This window comes from Diospyros lotus, chromosome 6 (genome assembly GCF_014633365.1).
Source record: "Diospyros lotus cultivar Yz01 chromosome 6, ASM1463336v1, whole genome shotgun sequence".
NCBI lineage: Eukaryota > Viridiplantae > Streptophyta > Magnoliopsida > Ericales > Ebenaceae > Diospyros > Diospyros lotus.
Genome location: NC_068343.1, coordinates 5,373,564 through 5,393,272, shown reverse-complemented (window position 1 = coordinate 5,393,272; position 19,709 = coordinate 5,373,564). Strand labels below are relative to the sequence as shown.

The window sequence follows — 19,709 nt, the reverse complement described above, 5'->3', positions numbered from 1 at the left end:
CAAAGGTCGCCAGCAACCGATCAGTCAACAACCCCCAAAAAATATGTAGAGAAGCAAGGTCGTCAACCCTAAAAAAAAGTGAGAAAACCAGGTGCCAATTGTCAAAACCAAGAGCAAAAGGAGCTGGGAAGAGATGTCGATGTCGAGTCGCCTGCACCTACAAGAAAGAGAAAGAAACTGTACTGGCGCCGCTCCACTGGCTCACTGCCCCTGCCAACGCCAACCGCAAGTTGCCGAATGCCAATCCTTTCCTTTTCCTTACCTATCGTGACAATAAATGTGGGTGAAGTGAAGTGTGACATTTTGACTTTTGAGTGACATATGTGAGAGAGAAAGAGAATTAAAAATTGAGAAAAGAATAGAAGAAGAGGCTTACGCTCACGACTCACCTACTAGCTACCGTTGATATAGCTATTATTCTAACTTTTAATTCTAAGTCTCCAAAATGTAACTATCACTTATGAGATGAGATTAGAACGAGAATCGTTACCCCGTTAAGTGAAACTATGAGTATAAAAGGGTTTGAGAGTAGATAAGCTTTTACCCCTCGCCTATCCTGTCCGTGTCTCTCTCTCTCTCTCTATATATATATATATATATATATACACGATTTCTCTAATTCTCTCGACAAATTATATTTTGATATAGTCTACAAAATATTTGCAACGAGATAATTGGTTTTATTTTTGTATTTTTCCTTTTGTTATTTTTATCTTAATATTATGATTAATTTTTAATGGTGTATTTTTTTTTTATAGGTAATAATATCAAGTTTTATTACTATTTTATCATGGAGTGTATTTAAAAGAGCATAGCCAAGTACTACCTTTCCTACTTCCTTGCATTTTTTAAAATTATTTTTATTTTAAAAAAATAATATTAAAGGGTTTAAATTAATTATAGTTTGAATAAAAAAAGTCTAGTAGAAAGTATGATTTTGGATTTGAAAAATGTAAGAAAAAAAAGAAAGGTGAAAAATTAATTCAATCCCAAAAATGTGCACTTGATAGATTTGTTATTAATACTAAACACCAAATGTTAGAAAAATCAAATGAAGATTTAAATGAAAAATTAGATAAAAATTGTGAAGAAATTTTTGAGGTTAACAATTTAAATTCACCAAAAAAATAGTGAAGAATATGATAAAAATTTAGAAGAAGATGTTGTAATCAACAAGAATAAAAATATCAACGATAAAAATGAAATAACGATTAAAAATATTTATGATATGGCACAATAAAAAAATTTAGACTCAAGATTAATTGATTTATTAGTTGAGAAATGTCCAATTAGACATGTTTTAAACCTTTTAAAAAATAAAAATTCTAAACACTTTTCTACAAGTCATTACATTCAAAATTTATCAAATGAAGAAAAATATGATAGAAAATGACTAGTATATTCAAAAGAATTAGATAAAGTATTTTTTTATTGTTGTAAATTATTTAGTTTGAAATCAAATACAAATCAATTAGCAAATGAAGGGTGTAGAGATTGGAAAAATCTTACTATTAAAACTTAAAAGTCACGAAACAAATAATAAACATGTTATAAATATGAACATTTGGATTGATACTAAAATGAGATTACTTAAAAATAAATAATTAATCAACATTTACAAGAGAAAATAAATAAAGAGAAAGAGCATTAAAAGAATGTACTAATAATAATTATTGCTATTGTAAAAAATCTTTCAAAAAATAATTTGACATTTTGTGGTATAAATGAGAAGATTTATCAAGATAATAATGAAAATTTTTTAAGTTTAATTGAAATGATTGTTGAATTTGATCTAATAATGCAAGAACACTTTAGACGTATATAAAATGAGTTGATAAATATTTTAGTATTAGAAACAAGAAATATCATTATTAAAACATTAAATAATCAAAATATTTTTTAATTATACTTTATTGTACCCCATATACAAGTCTTCAAGAAAAAATATTTTTTATATTAAGATGTGTAGATATTTCAACAAGTCGATAAAAATAGAAAAGTATTTTATAGATTTTTAAAAGTGAATGATATATCTGGTCAAAGTATTTTTAATATACTCACAAGTAAAATAAAAAATCTTAAACTTAATATAAATAATGTGAGAGAACAAAGATATGCTAATGGATCTAATATGAAAGGTAAACAATAAGGTGTGCAAAAAAAATTATTAGATATAAATTTTAGAGTATTTTATACACCATATGATTATCACAATCTTAATTTAGTTCTTTGTGATGTGACTAATTCATATACTGATGTTATGACATTTTTTGAAGTCACACAACGCATATACACATTATTTTCTTCTTCTACAAAAAGATAAAAAAATTTACAAGATCATATTTTATATTTGACACTTAAATCATTATCACAAACACGTTAGGAAAGTCATATTGAAAGTGTTAAAGTAATAAAATTTCAAACTCTACAGATAAAATATGTTTTATATCAATTAGTAGAAACTAGTGAAGATCTCAATACAAAAAGTAAAGCTATTTTTCTAGCAACATATGATATTGAGAATTTTGAATATTTGTTAGATATGATTATTTGGTACGATATGTTGTTTGTTGTTAATACAACTAGTAAATATTTACAAAATAAAGATATGGACATTGTTATTCTAATACATCACTTGAAATGTCTTATTTCTTTTTTTAAAAATTATGGAGAAATTGACTTTAAATCTTCTATGATTTCTCTTGCTAAAGAGGTTGCAGAGTAAATGAATATACGATCAAAGTTTCATGAAAAACGTACAATAAGAAAAAAGAAACAATTTGACGAGAATGAAAATGAAGAGATGAAATTATCTAGTGAAGAATATTTTAAAATTAATTATCTTACATATTTAGTTAATCATACTATTTCTTCTCTTCAAAATAGATTTGAACAATTTAAAATTTATGAAGATAATTTTAATTTTCTTTATAATATAAAAAAGTTAAAATTGTTTGATGATGATAATTTAAAAATAAATTATTTAAATCTTGAAAATTTTCTAAAACATGATATGCTATTTGATATTGATGGTTTGGATTTATTTTCAAAATTAAAAATTTTAAAAGAAATTATAATTATAGAAATTATAACACCACTTGCGATATTAAATTTTATAAAAAAAATAAATTCTTTTTTAAATTCATGAATAGCTTATAGAATATTATTAATTATTCATGTTACTGTAGTTTCGATAGAAAAAACTTTACAAAATTAAAATTAATAAAATCTTATTTACTTTCAACTATGCCACAAGCATGGTTGTTAAACTCCCGATTTTACAGGTACAATTTTACGATTTTTTGTACCGAAAACCCTTAGGATTTTACGATTTTGAAGTTGAATCGCACTCGATTTTACAATTTTACATGTCGAACACCCTCTTACGATTTTACGATTTTAACAACCTTGGCCACAAGAAAGATAAAGTAATTTGACTATATTGTCAATTAAAAAAGATTCACTTTCTAAATTAAAATACAAAAAAATTAATTAGTAATTTTATATCTTAAAAAATAAGAAAAATAATTTTTTAATAATTTTTATTATTTTTTAAAGAACCACTAAATTAGTTATCGCCTCGGCGCAAACCCTTGAGCCGGCCCTGTAAATCTGTGAAGGTAAAGCGCATCTGTCTAAACATCTCCAATGTGAAACAGCAACTATTTACAGTTTTCACTTTCAAGAACTTTGTACATGATTTAGATAATAATATGATAATTTAAGATTTGGTAAAACCTTTGAAATATAAAGGGAATACAAAAAAGCATCTAAGATAATAGTTTTTAGTAATGATATCCTTGCCTTGCCTTGAGGGAGACTCAAGGTCTCGTCTCAACTTCAAATATAAAAACAATTGTTTAGGTAATCATTTGTTACATAATAATAATAATAATAATCTACAAAAGTCTCTTATGTGTCGAGACTTAAAATCTCAACTTCAAATATAAAGAGAATGATTGCTTAAGTGATCGTTACAGAACGATCTATAAAGAGAGAAGTCGATGCTGTTGTTTAAATGAATGGTCGGTGATTGTGGCACTCGGCTCCTGGGAGGCCATCAAGTACTTGAGATTTCAAACACCAGGCGGCTATCAAATCCCTCTTCATCAGAATACGCCACTGCAGAGGGAGGAGGGGCTTTGGCAATCCTTTTCCCATAATAAACATGGACACTGCCATTCAGGGAGCTGACATTGCCAGCCAGATTAAGCATCATCTTGACATAGGCATTCTTGAGCTTGCCCCACAGCTTCAACGGAGAGGCCATCTTCAAGTGCAGCCTTGGCGCCACTCTGACACTCCAAAATGGCCGTGGCCTCCCTCCCAACCTGGCGGCCTTCACCTTCTTCCTCTTCGGGATTGCCCGGTCGAATCGCCCAAAGTAGAGTCTTTTTCTCCATTGCCTGATCTTCAGGGTGCCCGGAAACGGGGTAGAAAGACCATCCATGGAACTCTTGTGATCAATCAGATGAGACAGTGCTTCTGGTTTTATAGGGAGAGTACGTACAGATGAAATTGATTGTTACTGCTTATGGTGGCACTGGCAGGCGACTCACGAAAATGAAGCATACAAATAGTCGATACAATTATGAAACCCACAAAAAGGGGGCCTGATGTTGGCTTAATTGAAATCACAAATTGCAATAAATCGTGAAGACTCAGTGATGAAATTAATACATCTGGTCGTATAATAACATTAGATTTTTTTTATTTTTTTTTTTGTCCCCTGGAAGAGGATGAATGGCTTATATAAAGTATTATTGTTGGCGGTACAACTGCCAACTACTCTAGCTAATAATTTCGAAAGCTGGAAGTATAATAGTGGTACAGCAGCCAACCACGACTTTCTACCTCTCTGCACCGCGACCCCCTCATCCATTTAAATACCCAACCAACCACCGTCCACTAACCAACTTTAACATTTATCGATTATGTTATTTTCTCTTCTTTTTTTTTTTTTCCTCGTTATTATGAAAACTCTGCCACTAATACCCTAGAGCCCTACCGGTGCCCTAGGTAAATTCGCAAGTATGCATAATAATTCATAACAAGGATGTTATGTTATTTGCGTTTGTTCGACGCGAGCAAAATGAGAGGGGGGCCACCTGCCCGACGCGGTCTGTAATTTATAAACCGACACGGTCTGTAATTCATAAACCATGAGCATCAGGTAAGACAAATCTGCAAAGTGTGGTTTTGGTAATGGAAGAAATAACGAGGCTCAGCCCTTTAAACTACACAACTACGAAGGAAGCATGAACCAGAAATTTTCAAAATCATCTTCTGCCTGATTCCAAATCATCAGCTAAACATATTCCCGTGAACGCACTTCTGTTTCTTCCACTTTGTTGACTTTCCCTATGAGCCTCCTCTGTGGATCGATCATTCTGTGGAGTGGCTGACTGCATAGCTGCCCGTGATTCCTCCAATACACGAAAATAAGCATAAGGCCCCCAACCTAAACGTCAAAATGGGTCCAAGCTCAGATAAATACAATTTTCAATCAAACCCACAAAAGATGCAATGACATTAGTTTGATAACAAACTTTAGAGTTTAGATTAGGTGTAGTTTCAATATCCAATCAGAAGAATTATATGTAATCTCTTCTTGCCCGAGTCCAGAACAGATTTTAACAAGCAATGTTCAATAAAAATCCTGGATTAGTTTAGTTCCCCCCACTAAAACAAGTTGCCATCTTGAGAATGAGTGCACGCTAGGAAGAACAGAGGAACTGGTTCTAGAGCCACAAGTCCACTGGTTTAAACACTAGTGAACAGTTTGTTGAATGCATTTCAAAATTACACAGGTTCCACCATATGAGGAAGCGCCAATAATGAATATGACATGGCTATAAGCTAAGCTTACCTATATTTGTATTCTCTCTTTCCCTTTCTTTTCCACTAAACAATCCTGAATAATATGTGCCCATTTTTCCTACCATCAAATGCCGGTACTCACCAGCAAGAAATGAAGCTGAAGTTCAGCAATTAAGTTGGATTTTCGCATACCAAACACAGAGTGACTTTTATGGTTTGAAGTGTAAAATCTCTTTCATAACGTATTTTAACAAATTAGCACTTAAACATCTTCAAAACCATCACATTAGTATCACAATATCACTTGCAAAAAGAAAAAGAAACCAAGATAAAAAGGAAATAGCAGTTTACCTTCAACATGATATGGGGGTGGGAAAAATTGCAAATAGCAAAATGTGGCCACTATAAGTCCTGCAGCAAATTCTTATTTAGAAGACAGTAAACTTACACATGCATGCCTTGATACCAATCAGTAAAAGTAACAAGCATATGATTGAGCAAACCTAAGAGTCCTCCAGCAAACACATCCTGCCAGTGGTGCCAGTAGTCATCAACTCGAGAAATGCCAACCAAAAATGCAACAAATAAAGGAAGTAGAACAATGCATAACTTTGCAACATGGCCTCCCTGATCAAATGCTCTTATCTTTCCAGATAAATACAGTGACAGAAATCCCAGACCAGCAAAAGACCCTGAAAATTGAAAATTAAGTGTTGCACAAAGTCAATGGTTTTGTAAAAGTTAAGAGTAGAATGGTTGCCAAGTATCCAGCCACCCAAATTGGAGGTCCAGAGTAGAAAAAACCAACTCCCATGGAACCAAAACCCCAACTCGAGAGTTGTTTGTTGGGTTCTGCTTTCATTAGGATGTATCCCGCAATCATGGACATAATAACAATAGCAAGAAAAATAAAATAGGTCTGCCAGGAACACTTGCTTAATATCAAACAAATTTCGCAACATTTTGCATTTTCCAGCAAAAATTGCAATTATATTTCTTTAATTAGATAAATACACTTGCATTAATATTAACCAATAAATTCTGCTTACTGCTAATATAGGTTCCCTCTGTCCGCTTGGAGGAAACACTCAACAGAAAAGAGGATTAGAGGTTAAGGGAGAAAAAGTTCTTAGTCCTTTCTTCTTTTTTGTAATCTGAGGAGAGGAGCTAAGGAGAAAATTTTCAAGTGTGATTTCCAAGTGTTTCTACTGGTGATTAATTCATTATATTCAACCACTAAATTCAGATTTCCATCTAATTCCTCCTACATGTGGGAGAAGAATTTTCTAGTAAAGAGAAGAAAACTTTAAAGCATTTTTTTTCCCCCCCGGGGGGGGGGGGGGTTTGGCTAAAGCAATTCTTTTAACTCTCTCCTGTTTTAGGACTTTTTTTAACACAACAAAACAAGAGAGTATGATTTTTAGAACTTTTTTTCGTCTCCTAAAAGATGCAGTAAGGTATTCAAAATACAGTGTCAGGTGCTTCTTACATGATGTATGCCCACTTGGGAAACTTTTATGTCCTTCCTTCACAATATCCCTCTTGCCATGACATATAACTCCTCCCAATTGATTATAAACCTAAAAAAAGTGAAATATGAGGAACCATAGTCAAACATATAGCACAGGAAAGTAGCAAGAAAACAAAAAAGGCAGCGGTAACAGTTAAAAGATATGTAGATCCAGAGGAGCATACATCCTTTCCATCAGGAAAACAGCGCCAAAAAAAGTCTGGCCTAGGCCGTCCAACTGCATCCTTTATAGCATCAGTAATAACTGCTGTTACCATAGCAGAGAATAGAATGCCTGCCAAAATAAGGGGATAAAGAGAACAATATATCAGTGTGCTTTTACTAAGTACTTAGCTCAATCTATTAGTTTTTGTGAAAATCGTCTCTAGATAAAACAGGAAGGGCTGATAGTCTCATTACCTAGTACTGCATGATGAAGATCATAGACATCTCTCCTACGAAAATAAACAAAGAGAAATATGGCTATGGGCAATAGAACCGCATATATCTAATCAAACAAGATATAAATTAACAAGCAAGTCAACAACTCTATATGCATTTGGAACATAGTGATAATATTGTTTAAATAACAATGACAAAGAGTATCTCACAGGAACAGCCCATAGCGGGACAGTACTATCTTTTAAGGGATACTTCAGATCAACCATCATGTCTTTCCCAACAAAGCGATAAAATGGATGGATAAGATTTAGAATGGCATCTATTGCAACAAGAAGCATCAGTATAACCCAGTCATGCATGTGCGTCCTAGCCACTGTGATTCCATGGGACCTTACAGTATGTGATCCACATTGGTCTTCCATCAATTTTTTCCCTGTTAATAGTAAAATACAAGTAATTCACCTAGGTGGGAAGTAGAGTAATTAGATAGACTGCAAGCCGCTCCAAGAAACAAACCTATGAAAAGGCAAAGGCCAGGACAACTGACACCAGCAAGAAGAGTAAATATTTGGGTAGCAATTTTGCATTTCCATTTATACCACAACCACAAGTACAAACATATGCTAATAAAGCTACCTCAAATTTTCAAACCGCCCCCCCCCCCCCCCCCCCCCCCCAAAAAAAAATAAAATAAATAAAATAAAATAATAATAATAATAATAATAATAATAATAATAATAATAATAATAATAATAATAATAATAATAATAATAATAATAATAAATAAACAAACAAACAAACACACACAAAACTGTGAAGTCCCAATAAGGTTGTCTGATTACTTGGAAATCATAGTGTCCAGTTTGGCAGCCAAGCATGAGGAAAATCAAAGCATTCATTAATTCATAATAGTGGTGATGATTTGATGATGACAAGAAGAGAAGTAAGAATAACTACTATGACTAGTTTCAAATACCAACTTGCCAAACGTCGAAAATAAATAAAACAAAACAAAAAGGAGAAGGAAAAAGAAAAACAAGAATAAAGAAGAGAAAACAAGAATAAAAGAAGAGAAAACAATCACACGCATAACCTCACTAGGTTGGCTACATGAATTCTAGACCTTCAATCATCTCTATAAATGATCATACCCTCTATCAGGCCACTATATCATATGCCATGTCTAAGAGTTTCGCACCGAATTCTTTCGTTGACCTCCCTCCCCCTCCTTTGCTACAAATTTCTCCACTTAATCCAAGAATAAGAGAAGATAAACATGAAAGTAATTTTTAATCTTGTATGGCGTCCCTTCATGTGGAACACTAGTCTGATTGTACACAGCTTTCACAAATGAAATCAGAAAAAAATTGGACATGTAAGAGAATCATCACAAAGACAATACAAACAACAGTAAACAAAATAGAGATTCACCAAACTGTTAGTGCTACAAATTTCAAACGGGCATATAACCAATAGATCATAGACTGGGTGTTTAACATTTGGTGGATAAGCGATTGTTATCCTGGATGGCCCTCTAGAAAAGTTGGATATGACCTTATTAGCTCATATTGCTGTTCCCCCCATCCATGACAGGAATTTAGAGTAACTTGAAGAAGAGCATGGCATCTAAACATAATTCACAATCATTTTGCTTTTTTATCAGGGAAAAAGCTTTCTTGAGTTTAGTTAAATCACTTTCATGTAATTTGACTATTTCTCATTTTAATAATTGTGTATTTAGAAAGCTCATGCATCTTCACAAATATTTTAATGGCCATCTATAGTAGTGCATAATTGATACAAAGAACTTCCAAAAAGTTTTTGGTGTTTGTGCAGGCAGTGCAGTCGTGCATGCACACACGCAGGAGGAGGGAGGGAGGGAGAATGAAACCAATTTTAATGGCTTTTGTTTATTGGGGCTTAGGTAGAGGAGCAAGGAAAGTAAATCTCAGAACAATATAAATAAAAGTAAGGATAATAAGACACTCTAAATGGCATCATATTCCAATTCGTGACCATATAGAGGTTAACCAAAACAAAGTCAACAAGGAACTGCTTGCACAGGTGTATCACCTAATAAAAACAAAAACAGGATGAAAAACATAGTACCTCTTGGTTCTTGTATTCTAGAAGCATACTAAAAGAAGCAGATGTTCAGGCCCCTAGCTTGACAGGCACAATGAGCCAAACAAGTCACATTAACAAGAATATAAATTAAACGAGAGGCAAAAAAAAAAACTCCCAACCAACCACAATGGAGGCCATTCTTACACCGGTGCACCAAAAATAATTGTGAAAATGAGAAATTTCTCTGGCACTAACTTAGAAGTCAAAATATCACAAAGTTTGCAATTTCCTACTTTATATCCCATTAACACCTTTATACTACATAAACGAAATCACCTTTACACTTTTGAACTTAATTTAAATCTAAAATAAAACTTGGTTTATTTTAACAACACACTCTTCATCTCCAATATGCACTTCATATATATCTATATTCTTGTTCTTTCAAACGAAATGCATTTTCTCAAATCCCAATAATACATAAAATAACCAAAGAATTAAGGCTTATCACACGGTAAACAATAATACAGATTAAAGTAATTTCAAAGAAAATAACTGTCAGTTCAACGAAAATCTACACAAATATACACACACAATTAGTTATACAAACAAACATTCGTAAATTAATCCTGCACAGAGAAATATTAAATAACATAGATATACTCCAAAAGAAATCCTATCATATGAACAAAAATCTCACCACAAGGCGATAGAGATCTCCGAAATTCTTAAACAGTTGAACCTGTAAAGAGATCTCCGAAATTCTTAAACAGTTGAACCTGTAAAGAGATCTCGCATCCCCGCGCACTCGATAATCGAGCAAATAAAAGGCATGACGTGTTATGGGTGCACTGGTACATAAGAGGGAACATAACATGACATTAAACGGCAAATGTCGATGGAAAGAGGAACAAGTTTTCTCCGGCATGAACTTGTAATCGGTGATCGAGGTTTTGCATATATTATTAGTATGTATCACTTCACGAGCGGATCAGTGGAACATTAATTAAAAACTGAAAAAGATCACTAACCGGAGTTGGCGCAGCGGAATGACTTGACAATGGAGACAACGAGAGTCTGTCGTCTCGACGGAGTACAGTGGCCGGCGGGGGCGGCGCCGATGGTAATATAAGTTGCCGCAAAGAGCAGGAGAGAGAAGGCGTGGTGGTTTGTTGTGGTGTCAAGGGAAGAGACGGCCACGTTGGGAGGGGACATGACTCAGCTAGGCCTAGGCGGTGAGCTGATTCTTACTTGAATCTCGGACTTTAATAGATATATCAGAAATAAATAAAAAATGAAAATAGTCGAAGTTAACGCTAATTAATTAAATAATATGCAAACATTATATCTTCTAATATCTTATTTAAAAAATAATCATGAATCGTCCCAACTCAATCTCGACCTATCTCTGATAGCCCAATATCGACTTGGCTCTAACCCTATGTCAGCCTATAGCAGCATCATTGCAGCCCCTATATTAGGTATTTGTGCGCCCGTTTAAATCTCATCTTTATTAATGACGGAACTTATTTACATTAATGAGAGTTCCGTCGATACTATGCTATTACCTGGGAACCCTCACTGGTGTCGGATACTCAATCTCATCACCTGCAAACGCACGACGCATGCATATAGGAAGACAACTCATCATTCTATATTAACCAGCTATTTTAAAAGATAAGATATGTTATGTTTTCTGATTTATCGATTCATTGTCATTTTTTTACTCTCTCAAGAGTATCAGAGTGCTTGCAAATGCTAGTCACCCCCAAATGGACCCGACGCCGGAGCCCATTCCCTGTCGTTGCGATCCCGTCTCCAACCACTCCCTTTGATCAAGAAGAAACAAATCATATTAATAAAATTTGAATTTATAATCTTTCTAAATCACATAAAGACTTATTTTATTAAAAAATTGCTAAAAAATAAATTATAATAATCAAGCACCAAAACTTTATTTGATTTTTTTTATTTATATGTGCATAATTCAAGTCATCCCTCTGGTTATTTGAAGCATGCACCAAATTTTAGTTTAGTACTTAATACATTTTTTAGGTTAATGTAGTTCTTAGCACAACTAAAGCTAACTCAACATAGTAATTTTTGATAATGCGACTAATGAGATTCAAATATTCATTAATCATGCTAAAAGTTTGTTAATGGGTATTCATTTAAAACTAACCACATAGACAAATTAAATCATCAACTTCTTTTTCTTCTCTTTTATAAAATAAATTGAAAACAAATTATACAATTCATTGCACAAATAGAGAAAAATAAAGGAAAAAAATTAAATTGTAGGGCATTGAGCACTACCATGAAAAATAATCAACTATCATAAGCTTTGAGTACCATGGTTATTGCTAACGTCTAACGTCGTCTTTTTTTCATTATTACTATTACAAGATTGTCACTCATATTTTATCTAGGGGCGAATGCATGCGCGAGCTGCCCTGTGCTTCGCACAGGGTAGCTCATAATTAAAAATATTTTTTAATATTAAAATTATTTTTTAATATAAAAATTAATAAATTTTACTAATAATTCAGTAAAAAAAAATTCCAGCCCATCCAAAAATTTGTAGTGTGTAATTTTATATTTCAAAAAAAAAATTTAGTCTCTCCCTATATAAATTTATGGATCCGCTCCTGATTTTATCTAAACTCCTTATTCCCTTGTATTGGTTTTTGTCTCCTAATAAAGCCCGAGACTATGACGATTTTCCGGATGAATTTTATCTTCATAGATTTCGGTCTTGGATTGAAGAATCTAAGTCTGTCACCACTTTTAGGCAGCCCATTTTAGAAATCGGGACACAAGCTCTATCCCCACTTTAGAGGATAAATGGGTCTCGGCCCATTTGCTCAAGTGGGGAAAACCCACTTATCTTAGCCCTTAAGCCCTCATATAACATAGCATTTCTTGGCCTTCCTTTTGGTGTTTTCTTCTCGTGGACGAACCTTAACTTCTCTCTCGTGTTTCTTTTCATGGTCGATTATTCCCTCTCTCTTTCCTTGTTCAACAGATTGTGATAGGGTCTTCTTGCCTTCTGTAGTTGATCCATTCTTCCATATGTGCGGTCGTATTTCCTTGTGTGCGAAAGACGATCCTTCGATGTCGATTGAAACTTCTACATATTCGAGACTGAGGTCTCCTTTTAGGGTAAGCTTTCTCTCTTGGCTTTGTGCTTTTGACCCACTATCTTTGTGATCGATCTACCTTTTGTGGTAACTTACTATATGTGGCTTTGATCATTTGAGTGAGAGAGGGTTTCGTTGTGTTCGACCGAGAGGTGTTGGGGTTTTCTGGTTTTACGATTTAAGGGCTACGTTATGGCTTGTGGTTGCTATTCATTGGCGTTACCAAAAGTGGTGAACGATTTTTTCAGATCTGAGCCTTAAAACGTTTTTTAATAGAGAGTTTTCATTCTGTTCTTGTATTCTTTATTTTTGATCAAATTTAATTTGATTTTATTACACTAATTCTTTCTATTTTGTAGTTTTTTCCACAACACCTTGCTTTTTTTTTTTTTTTTCTTTTTTGCTAAGACCCCTTGTAGCAATTTCTTTCTTCCTTACTCGAGCTCCTTGTTTTACTTTCTCTTTTTATATATATATACTTAATTTGTCACCAACACAATCAAGTTAATGAAATTGGATGCTTGTTAAAATGGCATTTGATATAGCTAACAAATATCCAAATCACATTAGGTGCATAAAAAAAAACAATTAAGTTGAATCAATTTTTGTTATGTAGATACTATTAGCTAAAAAAAGTGTTATAGGTAATAACTTAAAAGTGTGTTGTATATTTCAAATTCTAAACTAATCTTTTGGCCAATTTTTAGTAATCATATTCGGCTTGTTATTTGACCATAGTAATAGATTGTTATTTGCCTCGATAATAATTCAATAATAATTCTCTTAAGTGATGTCATTTTGCTCGATATTGCCCCCTTAAATGTTTAATAATATTCAAAATTTTCTTTCAAATGTTAGCTTTTTTCCAAATTTCTACAAAAATTGAAGTAAAAAATTGAATGAGACCACGTATGAAATGGAGTGGTCGTGACATTAGAGTTTTTAAATGGCCTGTTTAAACTCGTGGCATTATCATTTAATTAGAATTGTTCGTGGGATAAATAGAAATACATCATCAAAATTAAATAATAAATTAGATATGATTATAAAAAATAAAAAAATTCGATGTGGAGTTAAAAAGACAGAATAAACTTATTGAAGTGTTAATATGAAGGAGAATATAAAGATTAAAAGGCAGGCACTTAAATTTGGTTTGATGCTACAGAGTGATGGCATGGCATTTTAGTCGGTGGTTTAAATGGAATAGGTGCCCAAAGCTAGGGGTGTACGGTTTGATTTGATCAATTTTTAATATTTTTAATACGTCAAATTATATATATGATTTTTTTTATAAAATCAAATTGTATGGCCTAGTTTGGTGAGCGAAAATTGCACCGAATAGCATCACATTTTTTGGTACAATTTCCACGATTTGTTGAATGTTTAATTTTTGCAATTCGATGATGTTTGGTTTCTTGATTTGGTTTTTGCAGTTTTGCATGCACTTAATAGGATGCACCAAATTACTTTTTGGAGTGCTCAAAATCAAATGAATTTGTTACTTTTTGTTAAAACAAGATATTTTCAGAATTGAACTCAGACGAGATTTATATATCAAATTGTTGTGCCATGAAAAATGAGAAATTTTTAGAAAAATAAGTGATGAAAAAGTTGGCAATAAAAGGGATTGTCACCAGCTAATCCCAGTCGTTAGCCTCGCGGCAGTCTGTCGTGAGGGCTAGCCACGCGATTGCTTGCTCAAGACACTTGGCCGCGAGCTACCTCGAGGCAAGGAGCTTGCCGCATGCCAGCCTCGCAGTAGCAAGCCTCGTAGCAACATGCCGCGAACTGCCCCTAACAGCTGCTCGCCACGGGCTAAGGGCAGCCAACTCACCGCTGTTTGCCCCGGGCCGCCTTGCGGCAGCAATGCCGTGAGCTACCTTTCGGCTCGAGAGTGGCGGCAAAAACTTCTTCTCGACCAAGCCTAAGCTCCACTCAACAACCGCCACGTGTCGACACGGGTCATCCTTGAGAATTGTGCCCTATAAATACCCAACTACAGGACATTGAAGAGGACTTCGAATTTCGATAAAATCTAGACACTTTGAATGCACATTTACTGTTTTCGTGAATAGTAATTGGGATCTGAAACTGACTTTGGCATCGGAAGGTCTTCGCAAGGAAAGATTCCCACGAGCCTTCTAACCCATTTTCTGAGCATCAACAGGGTTAAATCTTTGCGGTGAAGTCAAATTCTTGCGACGAAGCCGAATCCTTACAGTGAAACTAGCGGTAAAACCAAATTCTTGCGACGAAACTAGCAGCGAAAATAAAGCCTTATGGCAAGAGTTAGTGGCGAAAGAGTTAGTGGCGAAGCTTTGTGGCAAAACATTGTGGTAAGAGCTAGTGGCAAAACCTTGTGGCAAGAGTTAGTGGCAAATCCTTGTGGCAATAACCTTGTGGCGAGAGCTAGTGGTGAAAACCTTGTGGCGAGAGGTAGTGGCAAAATCCTTGCTGCGAGCATCCTAGCGGCAAACTCCCTCGAGACAACATCTCTTACGGTAACCTAACTTCACCTGATATCGAGCTTGAGTGGATCCCAAATCACAAATTTTTATTATTATATTTTGACAGTAACACAAATGAAACAATATATACAAGCACATCTTTTTATATTTTATTATTATTTTTTAATTTTTTTATTATTAAAATATTATTCTGATAGTTCTATTTTAAATCAATCACGAAATTCCCAAACTGCAAACTGCCCTATTTACGACTTTCTCAAATCACGCCAAGTCACTCACCTAAAAAATCGCACGATACACTGCAGTACACTTCAACAGATTTTCGTGATTAGCTAGTTTTTTTAACACCCAAACCCAAACCCAAGCCGGAGCGCCGGTCCTGGACATAAATGGAGTTGAAGTTTAAGATGAGCTAGTAATGTTAATAGATGTAAAGTCTGGGCCCTCGGGGGTTAAATTTTTAATTGTTGTTTGTTTTTGTAATTAAAAGTTGAATAGTTTTGGGTTTAACGAAAATAGATAGCAAAAATGAAGAAATTGTGAGGCTGGTTGTTGCCGGGCAGTGAAAAATGTCGTTAGATCCAGGTTAAGCGTATGAAATGCGGGTAAAAGCGCACACGTGTAATAGGATCCATGGTAACCGTATCACCTGACAGTCAGAGTCAGACAGCTGTATCCAGCGAGCGGTGCACTAGTTTTCCCTCAACCATCCGTAACTGTAAAACATTACCATTCTAATACCCAAAAATCAACGCCCTGATGGCTGATGTGATGAAGCCTAGCCTATGAGCGAGACTACTATAAGATTGCCCTCTCTCTCATCCTCTCTTCCTCTTTCTTTCCCTCTCTAAAACGCCGGCCCCAGCCCTTGGATCCTCCCTCCCTCCTCTACCGCCCATGGATCCGCCGCCTCTCACCGCCGCTGCCGGCGGCGACTTGGCCGATCCATTTCCAAGCGCCAAGCTGCGACTAATGTGTAGCTACGGCGGCCACATAGTCCCGCGGCCCAACGACAAGTCGCTCTGCTATGCCGGCGGCGACACCCGCATCGTGGCCGTGGACCGCCGTAGCATGGCGGGAAATCTCTCCGCCCTTACGGCCCACCTCTCGCGCGCGCTCTACAACAACCGGCCGTTCCTTCTGAAATACCAGCTGCCGAACGAAGACCTCGACTCGCTCATCTCCATCACCACCGATGAGGATCTCCAGAACATGCTCGAAGAGCATGACCGCTTGACGAGCTCCCCCAAGCCCGCCCGCATCCGATTGTTCCTGTTCCCCGCCAAGCCCGAATCGGTCGGGTCGGTGCTCCTGGACCCGAAGGCCGAATCCTGGTTTTGCGATGCCCTCAAGAGCACCAAGATCATGCAGAGGGGGCAGTCTGCCGATTCGGCTTTGGTTAACGGGTTGATGGGACTCGACTGTGGGGCTCCGTCGGATTCTTCCGTGGAGGGTCAGGTCGAGAGTTTGAATAACAGCGGGGAGGCTCGCCATGGCCTGGATTTGTGTGCCGTGCCGGAATCCATGGTGTTGGAGACTAGTTCGTCTTTCGGGTCGACGAGTTCTTCGATTTCTATGTCCAATTTGCCTCCGATTGGGGTTCATGGGGACGATTCTGGTGCCAGTCTGCAGGACAAGAAGGTTAAAGTGCCCTCGCCGCGTTCAGTTGAAAGGTATGTTTCTGGTTTCAGCGCCTATTTGATACTTCCGTTGGTTGCTGAGAAAATGTGGGAAAACTGAAGCATGGTTCTAACCTCGCAAACCCGTTTGGCTTAATTTAGTTTAGCTCGTCATTTCCATGGGATACAGAGGAAAAAACTCAGGCACGAGACTTGAAATACCTTCGCGATCTCAGTTCCATTAGGCGTTCTATATATTTAAGGTCTCCCTTTTGTCACTCTGGTTGCCTGTTGAGAAGATATGGGAAGACAGATTTCGAACTTGAAATCTAGATGTTCTTGAGAACCTAAGAATACTAAAACTAATTTGTATAAAAGGATTATATATTTATTGGTAGGAAGCTAGAATTTGTCATGTTCTCTCCTTTCCTGTGGCATCATTCATTTTCCTTATGACCAAGGCTGATGGAGATAAGAACATATTGCCTTAGGGGGCTGAATAAATTTGAGTTTCTGATATATGATTCTCGAATTTGACAGTGATAACAGCATTGGTTGCACTATATCATATCCACAGGCTGCAATTTATCAACATCCAGCTGTTAATGTTTCTTCTGGGGAGACCATGGTTTCTTCTAGCTCCATTGAATCAGATAACATTATTTGTGATCGGGCATCTGGACCTCAAATGGTGAAAACTACTCAGGTTCCCTTTGCTCACGTACCCTTGCAATCAGAGCAGACACAGCTCCAGCAAGATGTTCGATATATTCAGGCTGGTGTTCATTATATGCCACAATACTCTGCCAGCCCGGTGCCAGTCTCATCTTACTATCCCGTGTATTATCCGCCTCTGCATCAGCAAGCACCTAGCACTTATCAGCCAAATCAGCCATACCCTGTTTACGTACTGCCTGTTAGGTCAACACAAGCTTACAATATGTCCATGCACTATAATTTAGTTGACTCTGCAACCACTGCTCCGAGTCAGCCCCAAATGCATCAACCTACTCCTATAATCACTCCTACAGTAGCTTATAAGGAGGTCGTGGCAGCTGCTCCGCCTCCTGAATTGGCCACAAAAGTTTACAGGGCAGCTACACCACCTCCTGAATTGGCTACAAAAGTTTACAGGGCAGCTACGCCACCTCCTGAATTGGCCGCAAATGTTTATAGGACAGTGGCGGGAGCAACCCCACTTGTGTATGTACCTCCAAATCAAAACCAGCAACCTTTGGTGGATATCTCTGATATGAATCATCCATCGCAGCCTATTGCCAATGACAACAAATATGAGGACGACCTTGCTTATTCTCAGATATACAAAACTCAGCCTTCTGAGCCTGCATTCCTTTCACAGTACCAAACCGTGACTACTCCTGGAACAGTGCAGTTAACGGAGGCTTCAAAGTAGCCACATGCTGAAATTGCTAGACAGCTTACCGGGAAGGCACAGCCACAGCCGCAGTAAGCTGGATCACTTTCAGGATGTGGCAACCATGACTAGGTGGAAATACTGTTACTAGAAGCTTCAAAGCAGCATGTTCTGGCTTCATTGAGTGGCTCAACGCTAATTCACAGCTGCAATGAAGCCTTCTTGTCCTGACAGAAGCAATTTTGCAGCACATATGTTTGCCCATTTTACCTCTTCTTTTTCCATGGTTCTTCATTTGTTGTTTATGTTGTGTGTCTGAAAATACGCACCTGGATTATCTTTTTCTTTTTGGATGTGTTTTGACTATGTTCGTTTTCTGTGTTGGAACATGGGTTGTCTGAGATTATAAAGTGAGAGTTGTATACAACAATACAAGTATTTGTTTGTTTGTTAAAATGTTTCAGTCATTCTCTGATCAACATTTATCATTCAGGACTATGAAATTCTTACCCTAGTGTGTGTTGTACATCTATGGATACGGACTACAGTTGCTGATGCTAGTTCCCACTTAACTACGAAACGGAATGGATAGGTAGGTCTGTGTCATCTCCAAAATGAGCCATGTCATTTAGTTTCGTGTTGTTTTAGGCTTCTTTAGTAAAATAATTAGTAATGGTTGCATCCATGACTGAAGCGGTAGAGGATAAGATTATGGAACAATAGAAAAAAAAAAGAAGATATGGTGGGGGGGGGGGGTGAAAGTATGCCTAATCATGAGAGCGACAATTTTTGACCTTCCTCAGCTCCACTTGCATTGCATTAGGATTTTATAAACCTATCTAATAATCTTAGGAGCCTACTTAAAGGTTGCAACTTTAGTATCACGGTGTATTTGATAGCATTTAGTTGGAAAAAAAAATATTTTTTAATTTACATGAAAAACAAAAATCACTTCCCACTAAATGAAATTTTCTATGGAAAAGAGGTGAAATTATGTTTTAATGGTTATATCATAGAATTTAATTTCATAAAAAATATAGTGTATCAAATAACAAACATGAAATTTATTTTTTTAGATGAAACATTTTCTATGTATTTTTCATGTTATCAAATACACCCTTAGTTCTTGATTAAGCATAATCTATAAATAGAAATGACTGAAGAAATAAATAGAATTCTCGGTATAATCTTGTTTTCTGATGAAGCAGAATCTGGTTGGCTGATGAGGGTGTTCAAGGGGCTGCTTTCCTTGTTTTCTTATCCCTATTTAGATTCAGGCTGGTTGGGAATTAGATTGCCATTGTTGTA

At 35.9% G+C, this 19,709-nt stretch overlaps 2 protein-coding genes and 1 long non-coding RNA gene across 3 annotated transcripts; 1 reads left to right on the top strand and 2 right to left on the bottom strand.

Moving 5' to 3' along the window:
• Positions 1 to 5,109: 5,109 nt before the first annotated feature.
• LOC127804240 (putative lipid phosphate phosphatase 3, chloroplastic) lies at positions 5,110 to 8,359 on the bottom strand. Its single transcript, XM_052341062.1, has 7 exons — positions 7,942 to 8,359; positions 7,751 to 7,838; positions 7,516 to 7,625; positions 7,310 to 7,400; positions 6,324 to 6,512; positions 6,172 to 6,231; positions 5,110 to 5,461 (listed from the first exon to the last, which is right to left on the bottom strand). Exons 1-7 carry the CDS (start codon positions 8,152 to 8,154, stop codon positions 5,280 to 5,282), a joined length of 933 nt encoding a protein of 310 aa, XP_052197022.1. The 5' UTR covers positions 8,155 to 8,359; the 3' UTR covers positions 5,110 to 5,279.
• Positions 8,360 to 10,498: 2,139 nt separating this feature from the next.
• On the bottom strand, positions 10,499 to 11,009 carry LOC127804720 (uncharacterized). Its single transcript, XR_008023712.1, has 2 exons — positions 10,831 to 11,009; positions 10,499 to 10,650 (listed from the first exon to the last, which is right to left on the bottom strand). It is a non-coding gene; the product is annotated as an uncharacterized LOC127804720 (long non-coding RNA).
• Positions 11,010 to 16,181: 5,172 nt separating this feature from the next.
• LOC127803809 (uncharacterized) lies at positions 16,182 to 18,857 on the top strand. Its single transcript, XM_052340336.1, has 2 exons — positions 16,182 to 17,080; positions 17,567 to 18,857. Exons 1-2 carry the CDS (start codon positions 16,305 to 16,307, stop codon positions 18,438 to 18,440), a joined length of 1,650 nt encoding a protein of 549 aa, XP_052196296.1. The 5' UTR covers positions 16,182 to 16,304; the 3' UTR covers positions 18,441 to 18,857.
• The last annotated feature ends 852 nt before the right edge of the window (positions 18,858 to 19,709 follow it).